The 21,400-nt window shown below is 41.3% G+C and overlaps 1 protein-coding gene across 8 annotated transcripts in view; it reads left to right on the forward strand.

The window, feature by feature from the left end:
• LIMCH1 (LIM and calponin homology domains 1) overlaps window positions 1-21,400 on the forward strand; it is a 350,076-nt gene that overhangs the window by 151,004 nt on the left and 177,672 nt on the right. For all 8 annotated transcript variants that reach the window (XM_061192222.1, XM_061192217.1, XM_061192215.1 and 5 more), the window contains exons 2-3: window positions 440-510; window positions 21,212-21,281. In XM_061192222.1, the coding sequence (XP_061048205.1) occupies window positions 440-510; window positions 21,212-21,281 (141 nt within the window). The remainder of the gene's footprint in view (window positions 1-439; window positions 511-21,211; window positions 21,282-21,400) is intronic.

Genomic DNA, 21,400 nt, shown 5'->3' on the forward strand with positions numbered 1-21,400 from the left:
ACCATGTTAGTATGGATATTGGCTTTTTTCCATCCAGTCTTGATGTTAGTCTCTCAAGGTTTGGAGGTCTGATACTTTACCCTTAGGTGGTGCTTTCTGCAGGCTTTTTTGAAAGTGTGGGTTAGACCCTCAGGATGAAAGAGGCTGTGGCCTTGACTTATCATGGCCAAACCCCAAAAGTAATATCCTTATCAGAAAGAACAGATATTTTTTAAGGTATTGGATAGGAAAAAAACTTCAAAGAAATGGTCTAACTTTAAGATTAGCTGATCTAAGCAAAGCTACACATGGAAAGGAAATTCAGACCTAACAGATTTTTCCCATTCTTGGAGTGCCACCAGTTATTTCAAGTCTCTTGAAATATCTTGGAAAAAAATCACTGAGCTTCCTGATTAAAAAAGAAAAATTTATGCTCTGTTTTTCTTTTTTTCTTTTCCAGCAAGTAACTGGCAGAAGTTTTGGTGATAAAGATTTTCGGACAGGGTTAGAAAATGGAATCCTTCTCTGCGAGTAAGTATAGCCTATATTCAGTTGGTTTTATTCAAGAAAAATCATTAATGCTATTCAGTTTGTCTGCAAAACTTCTAGTGTTTGTTTTGAATTTATTCACAGTTTGAATCTGAAATTCAAAAACAAATCACTTAGGTGGGTTAGGCAGTAAAGATAAGTAGTCTTGGGGCAGTAGGGAGTGGTGGGGACCTTGGCAATTTCAAATTAGTTAAAGAAGGAATATCTGGTAGCTGCTACTCAGCTCCAACCAACTTTTACAATGTAGGAGTTTGGGCCCAAGTAATTGGAAGGTTGTGGACCAAGTTGTGGTAAAAAAAGCAGCTTTTCTCCCCTTATTCCCTCTAAACAAAAACAGCTTGTGCCAAGTTAAAGCAGGGCTTCTATTTACTGACAACATCTTGAAACATGCCAGGCAATCTTCCTCACTAGGCCTAGTTCCCTGAGGTATTTTGAATATATTTAATTTGTGCTGTTGACAAAATAACTGCAGTGTTCAATTTTTATGTTTTGAACCTGGGCTTTGTCATAGAGTGCTCCTGTGATGATGGATTCAAGAGCTTTCTGTGAAGTGTTTCCAGACACAAAATAAGCTAGAGCCTTAATACTTATAGAGGGATAGACATAAACTTCAAATCAAGATTTTGTGTTTTGAATTCATTTGATAGGTTCTGTCATTTGGATACTGATTTTTGTTTTATTGAGTTGAAATGTACATGCATGAAATGCACAGCTTCTAGATATACAACCCAATGGATTTTGTAAACTGTGTACATTCATGTAACCTACACCCTGAGCAAGATACAGAACACAAAGCTCTCTCATGTCCCTTCCCAGTCAATGTCAACCACCTATAGAAAAGCACTGTTCTGATTTCTATCACCATAGCATCTATTTTGCCTTATCTTGAGCTTTATGTAAATGGAATCACATAGAATGCACTCTTATCTTGGTGACTTGAAGAATATTGTTTGAGACAATAGTAGTTGAAAGAGCAGGGGTTTTGGAGCCTAAGCTTTAGAGACTCAAATCCTTTCTTCACCCCTTAAATCATATAACCTCCTTGAGTCTCATTTGTTTCTCTTTAAAGGGGTAGTAAAAAATTTACAACTCCTGCCTATTTCATAAGCTTTTTGTGAATTTGAAGAGGATAATGTGGATAAGGTGCTTTAAAAAATTACAACATTTGCTGTACAAATGTTGATTATTGTGCAGCAATTTTCAACATAGTTCATATCAGTGTTTATTTTTTCTGCTCTCCACTGCCTTTCTTTCTTCAAAGAGAAATTTACGTCCCCTGATTTCTTTCTTTTTTTTTTTTAATAAATTTATGTATTTATTTATTTTTGGCTGTGTTAGGTCTTTGTTTCTGCATGTGGGCTTTCTCTAGTTGCAGCGAGCGGAGGCTACTCTTCGTTGTGGTGCGTGGGTTTCTCATTGTGGTGGCTTCTCTTGTTGCGGAGCACGGGCTCTAGGTGCACGGGCTTCAGTAGTTGTGGTACGCGGGCTCAGTAGTTGTGGCTCACAGGTTCTAGAGAGCAGGCTCACTAGTTGTGGCACACGGACTTAGTTGCTTTGTGGCATGTGGGATCTTCCCAGAAGATCCCCCTGCATTGGCAGGTAGATTCTTAACCACTATGCCACCAGGGAAGCCTGTACATCCCCTGATTTCTGTTTCCATACCTTCTTTCCTGTGGAGTCTCTCCCCTCTTCTCATACTTTACTTTCCTCACCACCTCTTTTCCCTTTATTAAATCTAAATCAGAGCTCATCTCTTAGGTAAACCATAATTAGTTTAGCATCTCACGGATACAAACTCAGACAGGCTCTAAATACTTCTCTTGTGTTCTAGCACCTGCTCCTCCAATGATTCTGGGCTTAGCCCTCTCCTGATGTTAACAGATGAGCCAGAATCTGATGTAATTTATGTGCATCATGCTCTCTTAAGTCTCTTGAAGTGGGTCTTTGGTACCAACTTGTGTTTTCCTAACATTAGCTCCAAAGATTCTTATAGGCATCCACCTCTCCATCATATGAGTAAATCTGTTATAGAGTAATATCGCTTGCCTGCCTTTGGATTAGGTAGGCTTGTCTGAAGACAAGGCTTTGGATCCAGAGACATCTGCACACGTGGACTTTGTTTCTTACCTAGTTGATGCTGAGTTGGAGGATGGAGTCTCTCGTGTGGAGTGGCACGAACTGTTGGCCTTTTACAAACATGTTAATGAATGTTTGGGTTGTTTAGAGGTGGAGAGGTGGGGTTTAGGTCCAGGCCATGGTTAGGAAATAGTATGGTTAGACAGCATGGAGGCACAGATTATAACCAGGAGCCTCTTTAAATAAATAAAGGGTTTTGACTGCTGACAGCCTGCGGGTGAGCTGAGGGAAATGGCCAACACAGAGGGTGTGGACAAATGTTACTGTCTGGGTAGGTAGGATAAAACCCAGGACAAGTGAGTTATTGCTTAACTCCTCTAACCACAGAGGATTAGACCCCCTGGCATATTTGAAGGAGTCTGAGGACCAGGGTCAAGTCCTGGCTTCCCCGTGGGACTCCATCTGGCAGTCCTGGTGCAGAGTTTGTGAAGGTGGAATGAACTGCACTGGTGGCCTGAAAGCCAGCAGCATGAGTCCCAGCCGAGCCTTGGAGAGAAGGCTGGGACAGCAGCCAGACAAACAAGATGCAGACAAAGTTCGAAGTGCAGGGCCCACAGCACAATGAGAGACAGAAGTATGACTCAGGAGCTGAATGCACTGAAGGTCGGGACAATGGAGGAAGAAGATCTCCCTCTCCTTTTTGTCAGGGATGGGGGCATGGCTAAGTGTGATCTGAACCGAAGCATATTGGGCTGCTGCAGACTGAGATCAGCAAGTGTATTTTGCCAGGACTTGTATCCAGAGACTAATCTGACAAGGAGGGGGACTTGCACTGTTCCAGGCATGGGGTGGGCTGATGGTAGGTCCTGAAAGGCAGGAAACCCAGTTTGGAGAGTCTCAGAAAAGTGAGGGTTCTCTTTGGAGAGTAGATGAGAATACCTAAGGCTGTGCCACTCTCTAGAACCAGAGAGAGTTTTGTGGATGCTGGTGGTTAAGAAGTTCTAACTCTCAACCACCACCCATGTAGCAATACTTGAAAATATAAGAACTCTCTATATTTTCAAATTTTGAAAACTGGCAGTTCACCTCTTCTGAGTTGGATTGGCTCTAAATGTTGGTTGCAATTGTGGAGAAACACCATGCTCTTTGTTCACTGAAAATGTCCTGGTTCATAGAGAATGGACTTGAGAACACGGGGAGGGGGAAAGGTAAGCTGGGACGAAGTGAGAGAATAGCATGGACATGTATACACTACCAAATGTAAAATAGATAGCAAGTGGGAAGCTGCTGCATAGCAAAGGGAGATCAGCTCGGTGCTTTGTGACCACCTAGAGGGTTGGGATAGGGAGGGTGGGAGGGAGACTCAAGAGGGAGGAGATATGGGGATATATGTATAGCTGATTCACTTTGTTATAAAGCAGAAACTAACACACCACTGTAAAGCAATTATACCCCAATAAAGATGTTAAAAAAAATATATCCTGGTTGTTTATGAGTCTGAAAAAAACCTCACAGTTCTTCTCAAACAGAAGGGCATCTTCTGGGCCTGGGGTCTGGTTTTCCTCTTACCAGCCTGATTCTAAACTTACCTGTGGCCTACAAGGACTATTATGATACCCATTTTTCAGAGCAAGTAACTGAGGTACAGAGGATTAAATAACTAGGCTAAGGTTGTACCAGATGAGAAAGATTTAAATTCAGAAGTCTGATTCCTTTGCTTCTGCTCTTAATCATTGTCCTGTGTCCAGAGTTGGGATTTTAATGGGAGAGAAAAGCAAGAGGTTGGGTGGTGGCGGTGGGATGGAGTTGGTGCCAGAAAACCTAGAGTTTGGGGAGAAATGCAGTACAGAGGGTAACCACGGCGTCTCAGCTGGACAGAGGAAGAAGGAGGACTGTGTGGGGTTGGTGGTTTGGAAAAATATAAGCATCAAGGGCCTGGTGGACCCTCTTAAGACAAGAAGGCAAGTCCAGTGAAAGGGAGGGCGTGAGAGAGCTGAGGGGGTAGGAGGCTATGGTCGGCGGACAGTGTAGGGGTTTCAGTATTCTTAGGTAAGAGCTGTCAAAACTTGATGGTGACAAATGAGGTTGGTGGACCTGTACTAAAGACTACAGAGATAGGAGAGAGAAAAGACTGGCACCTCCAGGCAGCATATAAGATGGAAATTGAGTAGCCTCAGAATCGCCCTGGGAGCTCTTTTACTTCGCCTGTGAAATGCAGTACACTTGCCCTCGCACATGTACCCCCGAAAACAGTAATACTTATGCATAAATGTATAACTAATAGCAAGAATAAAATAGAGTGCATGTGCCAGATAGAATTATAGTAGATGTATTTTTGCTCTAACCGTCTCTCTCTTCCTCTGTTGTTTTTGCCAAGTGTGTGTAGTTGAAGTTTGGAGGTTAAATGCTCAAACGATGTGAGCTCTCCGCTGAGTATTAAATAAATGGTCTAGGGTCAAAGTTTGACAAAGCTGCAAATGTGTGACAAGTGTCATGCTTTTAGAAATGTTAAATGAATACTGCATTGTGTACTTGGGGACTTAAGAGTTTAAAAGAAAGGCTACAAAGACTATTCCCTAAGGAAGCCACTCCCAGTATGGAGCCAGTGATGACTGTCATCTAGTTCCCTGCACCCAGATCAGAGAGACTGTTGTGAAATATTTCAGAAAGGAAAGTTTCTGACTTGTTTTCCTAAGACTTTATCACATAGATAGAATGCTATGGAATTCCATCTATATCAGGAGTTGGCAAATTCTGGCCCATGTCCTGTTCTTGTGCAGGCCTTCCTTCTTGCTAAGAACGGTTTTTACATTTTAAAAGAGTTGTAAACAAAAAACAAAACAAATCGAAACAAAGCAAGAGTTTGTATGGGGCTCACAGAGCCTAAAAATGTTTACTACCTGGTCCTTTACAGAAAAAGTTTTCCAGCCCATGAGGACTACGGACTTAATTTTGGATGTGAATTGTTTACCCTCATAAAGTTAAGTAGTTTGGGCAGTGCAAAGTGCTATTTGGGGAAATCAAATACCTTTTCAAGAAAGGTTTTCTCACGAGTCTCTTTACAAGTCCACCCCACCCCCACCAACTTTTTATTTTGAAAAATTTTAAACTTATAGAGAAGTGACAAGAATAATGTAATGATAATCCATATACCCTACAACTATATACAAATGCTTCAGGAAAAAGAGGCATAGACAGAAAGAGATAAAGTTAGTTTAGTATAGTAAAATGATAATAATAATAATTGCATCTAGTTCCAGTGTATACGCTGTCCTTTGTTCTCTGTGGTTTGGTTTCGCATCCTTGCCTCACCCTTTTCATTCTTTTTGGTTACTATCCAAGAATATATATTTAACAAAAGCCAGTTCAAATCTGTTTATGGAAAGCATAGTGGAAAGTGAATGGATTTGGGAACTCCTAGGTTGAATCCAGTGAAATTGTTGTATTAGTAAAACAAAACCAGTCAGATAATGTGATTTCATATGCTTCAACCTAGTGGCCAGTCCAGATCCTAGATTTGCCTACTGTGTGTCCTTAGGCAAGTTACCTCACCTCCCTGAACCCCAGTTTCCTCATCTATAAAACCAGATATAATTATACCTAATTCATTGGGCTGTTCAGAGGAGTAAATGAATTGATAATGTGTATAAACTCTTTAGTGCTTGCAACATAGCAGGCACTTAAATGTTAGCTTTTCTCCTTTTGTCCACGAAATGGGGGAGATTCATACCTCATAAGATACTTGAGAGATTCCAGTGAGAGAATATGTGAACCGCTCAGCGGTGTCTGGCGCTGGGCTGGCACCCTGGATCACTCGCCATTTCCATTATTATTGTTGGAAATAGGCCTAAAGTCAATTATAAATATGACAGAGTCAATGCAACTCTGTGTCACTGGCACCCATCAGCTCTCTCACTGGGCTGCCCACAAGCCACAGGATGAAGCAACTGGAGGCTTACTTCCTAGCTCCTTTTGCCTAGCCTGTGATCAAAAACTGGGCAAGAACATTTGGGTCCCTTACAAACTTGATCATCTGTGAATAATGAACTTTGGCTGGCAGAGCTCAAGGCTGAGAGCGATTGTTTTGAAAACAGTGGCCTTGACCTCTGTGGTGACGTCATTTCCTCCTGCTCCCTCCAGTATGTTGTGGTTTCTTTCTCAGGGAAGCTGTTCCAGAACCCTCTGGGCAGAGTTAGTGGGTTCCTCCCTGGCGTCTAAGTACCTGTACAGCCTCCGCACTAGCTGTTATCACAGCGCTCAACCTCTTTATCCCACGTCTCCTTCCTGTAGCAGATTGAAAGCTTCCTGAAGACCTCTTCTATTTATCTTTGGATTTCCCCCCTTGGACACTGGTCTGGCACACAATACATCTGTTACAAACAGCTGTTGGATAAATTGAGTCCAGTAGTAAGAGTTCTACCTAGGCAATTTAATCCTCATTAGATCATTAACTTTCTCCCAATTTTTTGCTGTCGTCATCAGTATTATCCTGTTTCTCTCCCTTCTCTTCTTCTCTCCTTCCCCCCACACTCTACCCCTCCCTCTCCTTCACACACACACACACACACACACACACAGACACAGACACAGACACACACACACACAATTTTACATAAAGAATGGACCCATCCCTGAAGACTGGGAGTTCAACAGATGGAAGTATCTGCTTTCTTTACCTATAAGATTCTCCATTATAGCTCTATCTTCTTAGGAGTCATAGAAGTGAGCTTCTGGGGTTTGTTCTGCAGACACGTTTTGATGGAATGCAAAGTCCGAGTATGTTGGTCTGCAAATAAGTGACCAATAAAGAATGTCTCAGTGGATTTTTGTCTCAGTTCTTATGTTGCTGAAATAATTTTCTGAAGATAAGAAATCTGTTGGCAAATACTTGTCTATATCATTGCTGATGAATGAGCTGCTTATTCTAAGAATGAGGGCTTGTCTTAGATTCTTGTCCTGATTTCAACATGAGATGTGGTGTGCCATGGATATGCACTCATCTTCTAGGACAGGTTGGGAGTTGATGGCGTAGCTTTCTGTGGAGACATTTTGTCACATGGAGGACTTACTGGATACTGACTCTGTTCTGCACAGCCCCACGCTAGGCACCGAGGGGCATAAAAAGGGAATATAAGGCTTGATCCTTGATCTTCAGGAGTTTTATAATGGGCTTGGGCGTTGACGCACACACAAAGCAGTTGTTAGTGTGTAAACCAGTGTATGAGTAAATGCAAAAGTGACTAAGATTTAATCCCCAAATTTAATAGAAGTTAAACAAGGGGAGATTGTTGTAGTTTGGGAGACAGTTATTGGAGAGATGTCACGTCTTTACTTAAGGTGAGAATAGGCTGAGGGAAAGAGAGGGCAGACTGCACAGGAACAAGAGCGGGGGAAAGGTTTGGGGACAGGAATGAGGACGATGTGTTTGGCAAACATAGGGGAGATCTGCCTGGCAGGGGGTTGGGGCAGGAGGTGTCTCTTTCTTCATCCAATTAACCTTTTTAAGAACCTGCTTACAGGTGTGGCAAGTTACTGTAGACACTAGTAAACTATGCCATAACATTGTGTAACAGGGGCACCCTGATCAGATCTGGAATCTAAATCCTGACCCCATGTGGGTTGTTAACCTCAGAGTTCCTTGAGGAAGTGACACGTAGGTAGAGACCTGAATGAAGAGCAGAAATTGGCCCAGAAAGAGGGAAGAGAGGTGAAAGGAGGGAGGAAACATGTTCTAGCTGAGAGAATAACATGTTTGAGATTCTTAAGACAGAAGCTCCATGTACTAGAGGAGTTGCAAGAAGACTTACTTGGCGAAAATGTAGAAAACAGGGAGGACAGTGATATGAGATGAGGATGGATGAAGAAGAGAAGTAGGCAGGATCAAGATTGCACAGGGCCTTGAAACCACAAAAGGAGTTTTGGGTGTGATCTCCAGAGCAATGAAAACAAGAGGAATTTAAAAGAGATCAACAGGACTTGGTAGGGTATAGGGATAGATGAATGAAAGAAAAGACTAAAAAATCACTTCAGCGTTTCAGTTGTTAATGACAAGCAGGGTGGGCCCTTGGTGCCAGTTGGAAGGGGTCCTTTATTTGGTGGGAGAGGTCACGATTTCAGTTTGGGCAGACTGAGTTTAGGGTACGGACAGTCCACTGAGGCAGAGAGTTCTGTAGGCTACTGGGGACAAAGGCAGAACTTAGGGGTGAGATGATGGATTTAACTTATTCAAATTGGACTTGCCAGCCATTGGTGGACATCAGGGTGAAGCTGTGATATATGACAGTCTCTCTAAGGGAAAGACCACATCAAGAAAGAGCAGCAACAAGGTCCCAGTTTGAGGAATTCTTCTCCCTGGTCAGGGATGAGAGAAAGAGAAGCTCACAAAGAGGCTATCAGAGAGACGAGAGGAAACCCAGGGAGCATGGTGTCATGGAAACCGAGGGAGCTAAGAAGACTTCTAAGGAGCTGGAGGTCACTTGTATTGCATGGCCCTGGCAGAGGTCAGCTCCGAAAAGTCCTGTCTCACTGGTAGAGGGAGGCACTGGAGACCTTTGTCAGTTAATAGCCATCTCTGGGAACTGCCAATCAACGGATCATGATTCGACTTAATGGTCTGAGCTCTGGCTCATGCTTTTGCATCATTTCAATAGGCTATTGTTAGAGACCTTATCTAATATAAACTATACATGGAGTATTTTCCTCAACTATTGATAAGGAGATGAGATTAGTTAGACCCAATGGCTTAGTAGTGAAGTGACCATGTATCAAACAAAACGCTTTTGAGAGTGAAAGAAGGTGTCAATCAGCTGAGATGCTGGAACAACAAATGAAACCTGGGACTGTCCTCAGCTAACTGTATGTACATAGGTACGTCTGTATGTATGTATGCACATGTGTATGGGGGTGTGTGTGTGTGCATGGTCACCCCAGTGGTTGGCGATTCCAGACTGGTGTCTTCCAATCACCATTACCTTGTTCAGTATTCACAAACCCTTCCCTTATTTTAGCCTCTCTGTAACTACAGTAGGTGAGCGACCTGGATCAGATCGTCCCACCACCCCCTTGTTGATGATGAGATGGAGACCCCAGGTTGTAGAGTACAGTGTCTTCCAGCTCTTCATCTAGAGCTCTTTCTCTAACCCAGATGCTCACTTAAATCTCAGCAAACTTGGGTCCTTTTGCCCTTACTGATTTTGGCCTTAGTGGACTGGTTAAGAATTTGATAGGCCTCCTATGTAGGGTTCTCCCTTGTCTTTCTGCCAAATCACAACTGGCCTCACTGACTTGGCCTGTCCCCAGCTCTTTGGCACCAAGACTCATTAAGCTTTTAGGTTCAAGTAAGGACATTTCAACCCACTCTTTTAGTAAAGATCTCCAGTGAAAAGCTGCTTTTTGTTTGAAGATTGGCATGGCTTAGGTAGGGACTTAGGCAAGAACTGAGTATCCCTGACAGTCTTCTGTTAGGAAAGATGAAAACGGATGAAGGATATGGAAGGAGAATTTGTAGGATTCATGATGAGCAAAATGGACTTCCAGTATTGCCTTTTTTTTTTTTTTTCTTTGAATCCTCACCAAATAAACAGCCCTCGGTTTCTATTTAAAAGAGGGACTCAGCACAGTGTGTAGGGGGGGGGATTCAACTGTTTCCATTCAAACTGTGCGCTAGTATCAATTACAAGAATCTGCTTGTGGGAGGGGGGACTTTTGTGTGCATCTAAAACGTTCTCAAGCTCATCTACCTTTGCAAATATTTTTTCCATTTAAAAGTATATAATCCTTATCGCAACTTCTTTTTTCTTTATATGGCAAGTATGTTTTGTTTTCGTGCTTCCAAAACTGTGTTTGAAATTTATTTTAGCATATTTATCATTCAGGAACCACTTCCCTCAAAATGTGATTTCCTTCACCCTATCAATCTATGCCTTGATAAATATTAAACTTATGCTCATGGAAATCACAGGCTTAATCTCTTTCCTCCTGAACAAATTTATTACACATTTATTGGAATGATCAATTGACTTAAAAAATATATATATAACAACAGGTTTAAATATGGGCTGCTTGTGTGGCAGAGGAGAAACCGGCCTACCCTACTGGCTGCCTGTGGGCTTACCTGCTGGATTAGGCTTTGCTTGTATTTGAGAGGATTTAGTAGCTCCCTAATTGTATTTCCTTAATAATCCATTTTTTGATTGTCTCTACTGGGCTATCAGGCTGGGTGCGCTGGCCTCCCACAGTGAAGTGTGCAAAATTCTTGCCTCAGGCATGCCATTCTAAATGTTTCCCTTCGGTTACCCACAGGAGAGGACCTTTTCTTAAATAGCCCACCAAGGACCCAGATTATAAATGATTCCTTTCTAAAGTTAACCATGCAGAAATAGACTTCCCTCTTCGTATTAAGGGGAAAAAGAAAGAGGGGAGGCCTGTGGGAAAGGCAAGTCAGACAGAGGGAGCAGCAAGCTTGTGGAAGTGCTCAGCAACATGAGGGAGTTTTGCACGCTCAAGGAAGGAACTGTGGCCAGAGCCTAGGATGAAATGGGGCAGGCCAGAGAGGAAACGTAGGTATCAGGTCCATTTGCACAAGACCTGGAGTAGCATGTTAAGGAGTTTAAACAGCATCCAGTGAGCAGTAGACAGCCAGCATGGTCTCTATTCAGACGAGATTCAATGAGATTAGGTTGTTTTTTAGGAAATTACATCTGTCGGCAGTGGAGACTTTTGATTACTTTCTGCTGTGCACCAAACACGAATATTTGAAAAAAATGTCATGCTTCCCGAGGAGAAGCAGAAATGCTTCCTACACTTGTCTTGCTATGTCTATCCTTAATTTACCACCCTACTATGTACATTCTATGTTTCCAAAGTTCTTTTCCAAGTCACTCATTTAGAACTTGGAAACTATTTCCCCACAGACTAGTGTTCTATGGGGGGAACGTCTTATGTAACCCATATCACATCTGTGTTAGTGTCGGGCCCACTGTAGAACCCAGTCTCCTGGAGGGGTTTGGGCTTAGCTTGGCACCTGGTGTGGGGTGTTTGATAACAACATGTGGAATGAATAGGAAATTGATTCATAATTATAACTAGCCACATTAGGAGCTGACCTCCCCTTTCCAGGATAGCAAAGGGCCTCTTCAGCACTTGGCTTTTCCCTATCACCCTCAGGACAGCAAGTGAGATGGGGGGACAGGAGCCTTGGCAAGAGTTAAAGGATAGCTAGGCTTTGGCGGTGAAGCAGGGCCAGAGGCAGCTGTGGACACGGCTGTAGTGCCGCCGAGATTGTCCTTGGACTTCTTACTGCCTTTGCTTTGCTGCTTCCTCCCTTCCTTTCTCCGCATCCCCAGTGTTAACGACCATGCCCTTGCAAGCCTGCCCTCCAAAAGGACTAACATTATCTCATTCCCTCACTTCTGTGCTTTCATCTCTCCCAGCTCCCAACCTAGCTTTAGCCACAGACAGGATGCTTGGGAGCAGAAGTGAGCCAATAGTTAACACATCAGATTTCCACTTGTGGGCAGGGCTGGGGTCCAAACCTGCTTAGGAGCCAGGGGGAGGGGATGGCAGGGCGGCAGGGAAGAGATGTTAATAACTTCCATTTATGAAGTGCACACTGTACACCAGTCCTGTGCCAAATGTATTACACGCATTATTTCACACTGTCATGCCATGACCAATAGGTATTATTGTGCCCATTTTTCAGAGGAGGAAACTGAGACTCAATGTTGAATAGTTAAATAACTTGCCTAGTGAGTTGCAGAGTTGGGATTTGCACCTCAGGTCTTTCTGTCTCTGGAGGTTCCTATTTCTGTTGGAATTTTATGGGTCTCAATCCTGGAACTCTTGGTTCTGAGCACTTCTTGCTGAAGAAGTATGGAGAGCAAGGAACTGGCTGCCTTTCCGAGCTGCATCCCAGCAATTTCACATTCCAAGTTTTCTCCCACCCTCCTGACAGTAAACCCAGCAGTACCAGGTTTTAGCTGTGCAAAAGAAATACTAATTACAATCATTTATACATAATTACTACATAGCACGATGATGATTACACGTATCATTGCCTGTGTCGGTGTAACTTCAGTCTCCATTTTATTTGGTTACACTAAAGTCTCTTCATGTATTGCCAGCTTTCACGGTTCATTGATCACATGTGCCATCTTAAACTTATAGCTTATAAAAGCGGGGAGGACCTTGAGTGGGAGGCACGGTGGGAAAGGCAGCTTGGGCGTGAAGGGGCTTGATTACCAGATGAAGGCATTTGGAGGGCATCCTGTGGGCACTCAGGAGCCTGGGAGTCATTGGAGGAAGGAAGCAACATGGCCAAAGCCAGGGTTTAGATGGGATCGGTTTGGGTGCATTGGGCAGATTGATTAAGATGGCAGAGACTGGTGGCTAGAGATTAGTTATTGAAATGCAAGAAGTAAAGCACTCTTCTCAGTGTAGGAACGTGAGTTTGTAATCCTAACTCTACCACTTAGGATCTCTGATCTCAGATATGTGCCTGGTGACAGTTTCCTTTCCTAGATTTTTAATTGATTTTTAGGCCTTTTCTAATCCAAAAATTCTATAATTTCTAGACAGCAAGGATGGTATGCAAAGGTTAGACTGTGAGAGACACTGAAAATGAATCAAAAGGACTCCAAGATATTCAGATAATTGCTGGAGTTTCCCTTTCATGTTTATAGATTATTTCATTACTCTTGGGTTTTTTTGTTTGCTTTTTGGGTTTGTTTGTTTGTTTTAGTATTAAGAGCAGAAGTGATAGGCAAGAAGACTTTTTACCCCTAGCAAATGTAGGAAAATAAAAACGGGTCCATTTGCTTACAATGGCCCAAATTTTAGCTCTTCTGCATCCTGCTGCCTCCCAACATGACCCAGGGGAAAGGATGTGCCCAGGTGTTTAATTTTGCATTTTAGGCCAGGATTTTCTTGGGTACAGTTTGGCAAAGTAAGGCCCCTTTTTATTGAGAAAAGACCTCCTGGAGAGCTTTAATAGTTAAGGTAATGCTGGCTGCTGTAACTAATAAACTCCTAACTCTCAGTGGCTTAATGCAATGAAAATGTACTTCTCACTCTCGTGTAGCTCAGTTTTGGCAGCAGGAAAGGGTGGAGATGACTGCTCCCGGTCGTTGTTCAGGGACCCCAGCTAACAGAGACTCCATCCTCAACACGTGACTTCTAAAGTCTTCCCTGGTGCTGACATCTAACTAGTGAATGGGGGGAGGCAAAAGGGGAATGGAGAATTGCTTGGGAGAGGTTTTAGGGACAGGCGTAGGTATGGCATATATTACTCTGCCTACACTCCATTGGCCAGAACTCTGTTATATTACTACAGAAAACTTCAAAAGAGGCTGAGAGATGTAGCCTAGCTGTGTGTCTAGGGGGGAAAGGAGATGAGTCTGAGGAGCAGCTGCTGCCTTGGGAGGTGTATTAGAAGAGTAACAGCACTGTTGAGCCCTAGAATTCACAGTTAGGCCCAATTTCTTGGAATTTCAAGTCTACAGAGACCTTCTAAAGTCCTTATGATCTCTTCTCTAGGTATGTTAAAGGCAAGTGGCTCAAATAGACCTATACTTCACACGGTCTTGACAATGCATAGCACCCCACAAACATTTGGTAGATATTAATGATGGCAATTTGCATTCCATCACTATTTTGTTCAAATGAAACTCCCCTTTGGTTCAGGTTTCACTTTCCCCCACGTTTTAGTCAATTTTTTCTTGACCTCAGAAAAGGTTTATTAACTTGCCTGCTTTTGCCAAGGCAACTCTAAAAAGAAATCTCTAAAAATGACATCTGTAACAGGTTTATAGTCAAGGTTAAATTGATCTCATGCTTAGGTTCAAAAACAGTTACCATGTTAGATTAAATGAAAGTGCCACACCTTTGTCCAGGGTACATAGTCAAACCGGAAAGTGATCAAGGAAACTGCATAGGAAAACACTCTTGAGCCAAATTAAAAAGGATGCAAAGTAGGTAATTTTGTGATCATAGTTGCCTATTGCAGCTGTGCAAACCAAGCTACATGAGATGATGATGTAATCTCTTGTTGCAAAGAATAAAGTGATTTCCCATGAGATTAAGCATGAACTTCCCAACCCTGGGTTCAAGGTCTAGATGGTGTCTCTGCTGTCCCCCAAACTCTAGGATAATTATTAGACTTGAATTTCTGAATTGAATGACGTATAGAGTAAGCTGGAGTTTGCAACCCTTTAAAAATTTTACCTTTAATGTTTATTACAGTCCAGTAAAAAAATAAGCTGCCCATTGGTATATTTCCTAACATTTGGATGGTCTTGTATCTTTTGTAGCAGTATTCACAGTATTGTGCCCCTTGAAGAGCTATTATATCAGCTGTTGGAAGAGTCAGTATGAAACAGAACCTCTCTGTCCCACAGCAGGGATTTGAGGTTTTTTTTAAAATTGCAGATAGACACAGATTTCTTCAGTTTGTATTTTATAACCATTAAACAATCATTGAGAGGCTACCATAAGCTGGATATTAAGTGTTAAAAAGAATTACAAAATACAGCCTGTGGTTGAATCAGAACATCAGCCTCATTCCTGGATGTCTCAACAATTGTTTCTTTAAGGAATCTAATCTTTAATCTTTTAAGAACTGGATTCCACAGAATGTGTGCAGAGTATGTCTTTAATTCACCTTCTCAAAAACTCAAGATGGCCATGCATTAGGTAGCATGACAATGAACTACACATGTGCCCAGTTTGGGTCTTCCTGTAGGTTTTAAATCTCTTAGTGAGCACGCCCCTTGAGGGATAGACCTGGGGTCTGCCCTGTCCTCCTTTGTGTCCCCCGTGCCCGGCTCCGGGCCAGGACATCATGCACGCCCAATAAATATTTGTTGAGTACATAAAGGAACACATGGACAGCCTTACTTGAAATAGGTCACAGTGTGTTTTAGATTTGGAATATGAGTTTAGTAGACACCAATTCATTTCTGTCATACCAGAAACACATGCATTTTTGCTTACCTTCAGTGTCATTAACTTTTTGTAATTGAGGATTATGCAAGATTAAAACTTTTCTTTCTGTTTTTAGTCGCTTATTACCATATATATATATATATATATATATATATATATATAGCAAGCTATACACATCTGTTGACTTGATTCATTTATGTGAGGTTTTTTATCCAAAGGTGGCCAGAAAATAAGTGAAACTTATTTTAGTCTTTGGCAGCTGACTAATGGAAACGTTGAAACTAAAATGCACTTACTTAGCAAAAAGGGACATGCTCAGTATACCAAATGAGTGTGAATATGCAAGTTTCCATTTACCAACATTTCCATTTAGCAACACACATTGTCCCGCTGGCTCCTCACCACAGTTCTGGATGGAAGGTCAGGTTTTCAAAATCCCCATTTTTATTAAGGGGAAAACTGAGACTTTGATCCAGTGACTTCCCAGTAGCTCGTAGCTAATGTGTGTTTTACCCATTAAAACCTAGACAACTTCCTCCAAATTCATTACACTCTCTTCATGATAACACTGCTGAGCGTTATAAGTTATTTATGATGTTTTATTCATCTCTCTGATACCCATGATTTTTTAATAAACACAAATTTTCCATATATAGTTATAAATTTGTTTTAATACTACTTGCCTATGATGCTGTTTTAAAACTATAAATCAGATCATTTCAGTCTTCATCTTAAAAATCTGATGTACTTCTAAGTACATTGTACTTAGAAAAAAATGTAGACACCTTACCTGAGCCTGGGTGTTGTTTACACCTTGGCTGTCATGTCATGTGTTTCCTCCTTCCACTCACTCTGCTTGGCCACATTGGCCCTTGAATATACTAAGCCCGCTCCTGTCTCCAGGCCTTTCTACTTACTGTTCAGTCTGCCTGGAACTCTTGTCTCCAGTCTCTCTTTGGCTAATACTTTTGTATCTTCCCATTTTTTCCCCAAATGTTACCTCCCCAGGGCAGCCTTCTCATCACCTGATTCAAGTACCACCCGCATGGGTTACTGTGCTTGTCTTCCCAGTGCTTATGCAATCTGAAATTTTCCTCTCATTTATTTACTTGTTTACTTTCTGTTCCTCCCACTGCCCCACATACTCATTTGTCCTAAGAAGATAAGTTCTAAAGGGCAGGTCCTTCACTTGTCTTCTCCACTACTGCCTTCCCTGGGTCTAGAGCAGTGTGCAGCACACGGCAGGCACTTGATAAATAATTGCTGGATAAATAAATATCTGGATATTAGTTCATCCTAATTAGCTCTCATATCTCCAGTTTTTAATTATCTTTATTTTGTGGGTAAATTTATGCAGGAGACATGGAATGACACCAGTGTTTTTTTGTTATCTAAAATTATGCCAATGTCCCAGAAAAGTCTTTAGATGAGTACAAATTTAATCTGTTACCAGACAGAGAGGGCAGACTGTTCTCCTTCTAGCTATAGGTTTTAGGGCTCACAGGTGGGAAACCGGTGTGGGGTTCTGCTAAGTGGGGAGTTGCCACAAGTGAGTGACCGCCTCCTTTTCTCTGGAATTCCTCCTGAGGATGTTGTATGTCATCCATAGATGAAACGTGACCATTTCCCAGCAGACACCCGCTTCCATTTTCCTTTTATTCCCACCTAGGGTTAATATTCTCACATTGTATTTAGATAGTTTTTTATTGGGGTTTTGGTTTTTGTTTGTTTTCTGTGGTTTGTTTGTTGTTATTATTGTTTTGTGCTTTGATGATACATACTGAAGCTGGACTTTCTAAAGCACCAAGCTGCAGTAGGCTTTCCAAGCTGGGCTGCAAACTAGCTGTGCATGTCTCTGGGGAAGGCTTCACACCTGTTTGGGGCTCAAGCTTTTCTTCTATAAAAATGGTGGAGTGAATACATGACCTGTCTCTGCAGGACAGGACAGTGGGGGAACAATGCATCTCAGAAGGTTCATAAATAATAAAATATTAATATCATCACCATTACTTTAAAGCATATCATCAATAAATATTTATTGGAAATATTTATATTTTAATAGATAGGAGGGCAACAGTGGTTTTTTAATAAAATTTCAAGTGAATAAAATATCCTTGACTCATGCTCATAGCTGTTTTGTTGAACTTCTTATCTGATTCTAATATATACAAAAAATGTTCTCAGTTTAATGCAGAATACAAGATAAGCAGGTGGTGGGCATTTCTACAATGTGAATTCAATGTTATCTTTTATTGTCGTGTACTGTAAACTGTGTACGGAACCAGGGCAATGTTTACATGAAAAAATACAGCTGCCTTGATCTTGAAAATATCCCAAATATTTAAGAGCACTGTGGCTTTTTATCTTTTAATTTGTTGTTAAACATTTGGATAGACATCATAGTAATTTTTTTTTGGTTGCTCTTTTGATTAAGGTCTATCATTATAATTTTTTTTTACTACTTCATGTGACAGGAAAGATTTCTGCCATATAACTATAATTCTACAAAGGTTGAATATAATGAAACATTTAAAACTGTTTAAAAATCTGAACATGTATAAAAGAGGAGTTGATGGATCCATTGTTACTAAAAATAATACAATTCTTAGATATAGAAGACAAAATGGGTACCTCTTTTAAAAAAGATTCTTAATTTATGAATTTTTTTGTAGGGTATTTGTTATTTTTGTTTTACTTTGGATAATTAGAAACAAAGTTCAGGGACCTGATATAATGGTATTTTATTTCCTTAGAAAAATCTAAAAGTATTAGAGAAAGTAGTTGATCTAGAATGCTGTGAATTGAATTAGTATGAATAAATACTTATACACAAACGTAGAGAACCATTTATAGAGAACTTATTATGCACCAGGCTCTGTGCTAGCGTCTCACATATTTTGTCACATTTAAGCCTCACTGACATCTATGCAATTGCTACCATTGTTTCTCTATGACAGTTGAGGAAACTGGTGTTAATGGACTTGCCCAAAGTAACTCCCCCAATGAGTGACCAAGCTGGACTTTGGAATCAGTCAGTTGGACTTCAAAGCCAATGCTGTCACTCCCCTCTCCCAGCTCCTCATCAGTTTGTCCACAGGTATTAAGAAGGACATAGGTCCACACGTATTGATAAGGCATGCTCTCCAGTGTAAATTATTTAATCTCCATTATGCATTGCTAAGTGGAAAAATAAGGTGTAGGACAGTGCATATTATATGCTACACCTGTCTTTTTAAAAAAAATTACAAATATCTTTATACATTTTTTTTGGAAGTCTTTAAGGTTACCTTCAGGGAATAGTCTAGGGCCCCGTGGGATCCTGGTGACAGTGAAACTTAAGTTTTACTGGATATCCTTTTGGTTCCTTTTGAATTGTCAACACTGTTGTTGGTTGGCAACCTCGGGATTTCCCAGCATGAAATTCAAATCTGGTCCCCAGACACGGAAGGCAAGGAGAGCCCGAAGAAAGAGGCCGATAGCTCCAGATTTGTAGGTGGCAGGGTTAATAAGCAAGAGAACTTACATATGATGCTTGTCTTGGGTGGCTGAAAGATGAGGAGAATCTTGCCAGAATCTTAAAAGTTTATATAGATGCTTTAACTGGGTTCAGTAGATATTCAGTCCAGATGGTCTCAACAACATACTACTATCTCAGGGCTGAATGCTTGACGATGGCTCCCACTGTGGGAATAGTGGGCAGAACGTACATTCCTAGGACAGGGGAGAGGGTGAAGAGCCTCCGACTGCCTGGGGCCAGCTTGGGTTAAGCGGCAGTCATATCCACGCAAGGACCTTTTTCAACAATTGTGCACAAATACTATTTAAAACGACACTGTTAAGAACTAACAAGAAAAGTAATGTATGTTAAGAATTTTGTACATTTAAAATCTGCTTTGGAGACATCATATCTATCTGTTTATTTTGAATCACGTGCTATGGGATGTTAACCCTGCCAGAGAACGTGTTGATTCAGGGATCTTGGGAGCTGGGCCTGACTGTACCACTAATCAGCTCATCATCGTCAGGCTTCAGTTTTCTAAACTGTAAAATGAGAAGAGTGAACAAGTTGCTTTCTAACTTGAAAAACCAATAATTCCAAAATAAGCTATAAAAAAGCACTTTTTGAGAAGATTATAAATTCATGGTTAAAATTAAGTGCATTCATGAAAGGAGCACCATCTTGGCTCTCAATGGGCCAGAAGGCACTACTTTTTTGTGTCTGCACTGGGTGTTACCTCTTGGTGGCAGCATTTGGAATTGCAGTGAAAGTGACCAAGAACAGGCAATTCTTAGTGCAAAACCAGAAATGTCCTGTCTGTTGTAACCATTGTAGTGACATTTCTCAATATATCAATACATAGAGGTGTCAAAGTAAAATACAGGCTGAATTCAAGACTAATTATTGACCTATTTCAAAGAATCTTTTGTTACTGGTTTGAAGAAATCTATCAAGCATAGGTTCTTCAGAATTTACTATAACCTTAGATTGCATGAATGGTAACAGAGTTTGGCAAACTTTTTGGTGAAGGGCCAAATAGTAAAAATTGTTTGCTTTTTGGGCTGTAGGTTCTCTGTTGTAACGATTCAGCTCTGCTGTCATAGCACAAAAGCAGCAGTAAACAGTATGTAAATGAATGGGCAGGGCTGTGTTCCAGTAAAACTTGTTTACAGAAACAGGCATTGGGCCAGATTTGGTCCATGGCTCATAGTTTGCTGACCCCTGAATTATACTAAACCCCTGCCTAAGTTTCTCTTGCCATGTGTCCTGAGATAAATTACCTGATCTTCTCTCCTCTAATTCCCTAATATAAGAATAAATGCTTCCATTCGACAACCCTGTACCTTCAATAATTCCTTTATGAATAACCTAGTTGGCAAATGCTACAATTCTACCACATCACCCTGATGCCAACCCTATTTTCTTTTTACAAGTTGCCTTCCTTATTTCTTTTCACTCTGAACTGATATTTCCTGAAGACAAACAGTTATGGTTGTTTCTCTTGCATTCCTTTGCTTGTATTACCATTTTTACGTGATTTCAACCTTTACCCCGAAAACGTTTTGCTCACATATCTTTTATACCTAGGGAATTGCGGTCAGCCTTGTTTAAAATCTTCAGGATATGACTGGTTAACCTCCTGCTAAACATATTCTTTCCTTTCTTAAGTGAAGCTCACCACATTTAACAAGCCACTCTCCTCAAAGAGCAAGAGGGTCTGGAAGTAGAATTAGTCTTGGCAAATCATTTGCAAAGACAGATGTTGGTCTCTGAACTTAGTGCATCCCTGGAGAGACCCCTGCCTTAGCCAGGAGAATTGGGAACGAGCCTTGCTGTGTAGTAATACCTGGCTTCAAAACTAGACACTTCTCTCCCAGCCTCAATCCAGCTCACATTTTTGTCCTTTCCTCTGAAGATCCTCTCAGTCTCCATCCTTTCTTTTCTCCCAACATTTCCAAATTCTAAAACTTCACCTGCCACAGACAAACTTGATGTTGGCAAAGCTCTTCACTTGGTTGCATGAAGGCTCATAGATTACTGAGATTTACTACATGCTTTAAATTCGCTGCTTTTCCTATTCAGCAATTTAGTTGTAGCCTCGGATAAAGGTGATTTGTGTGATCCATCTTGCTTTATGTCTCACTTGACATTCTGCATTTTTCATGACAGGTTGCTGAATGCTATAAAGCCAGGACTTGTTAAAAAGATCAACAGATTGCCTACCCCCATTGCAGGATTGGTGAGTATCCAGAATTGAGATTTATCTTCCAATATTCCTTTGCTCTAACCTAAGGATCATGACAGTGCCGTTTATTACAGTTTTCTCCTGCAGTATATATTCCACGTGAATGAGAACGC

The sequence above is a fragment of the Eubalaena glacialis genome, chromosome 5 (assembly GCF_028564815.1).
Source record: "Eubalaena glacialis isolate mEubGla1 chromosome 5, mEubGla1.1.hap2.+ XY, whole genome shotgun sequence".
NCBI classification, from domain to species: Eukaryota; Metazoa; Chordata; class Mammalia; order Artiodactyla; family Balaenidae; genus Eubalaena; species Eubalaena glacialis.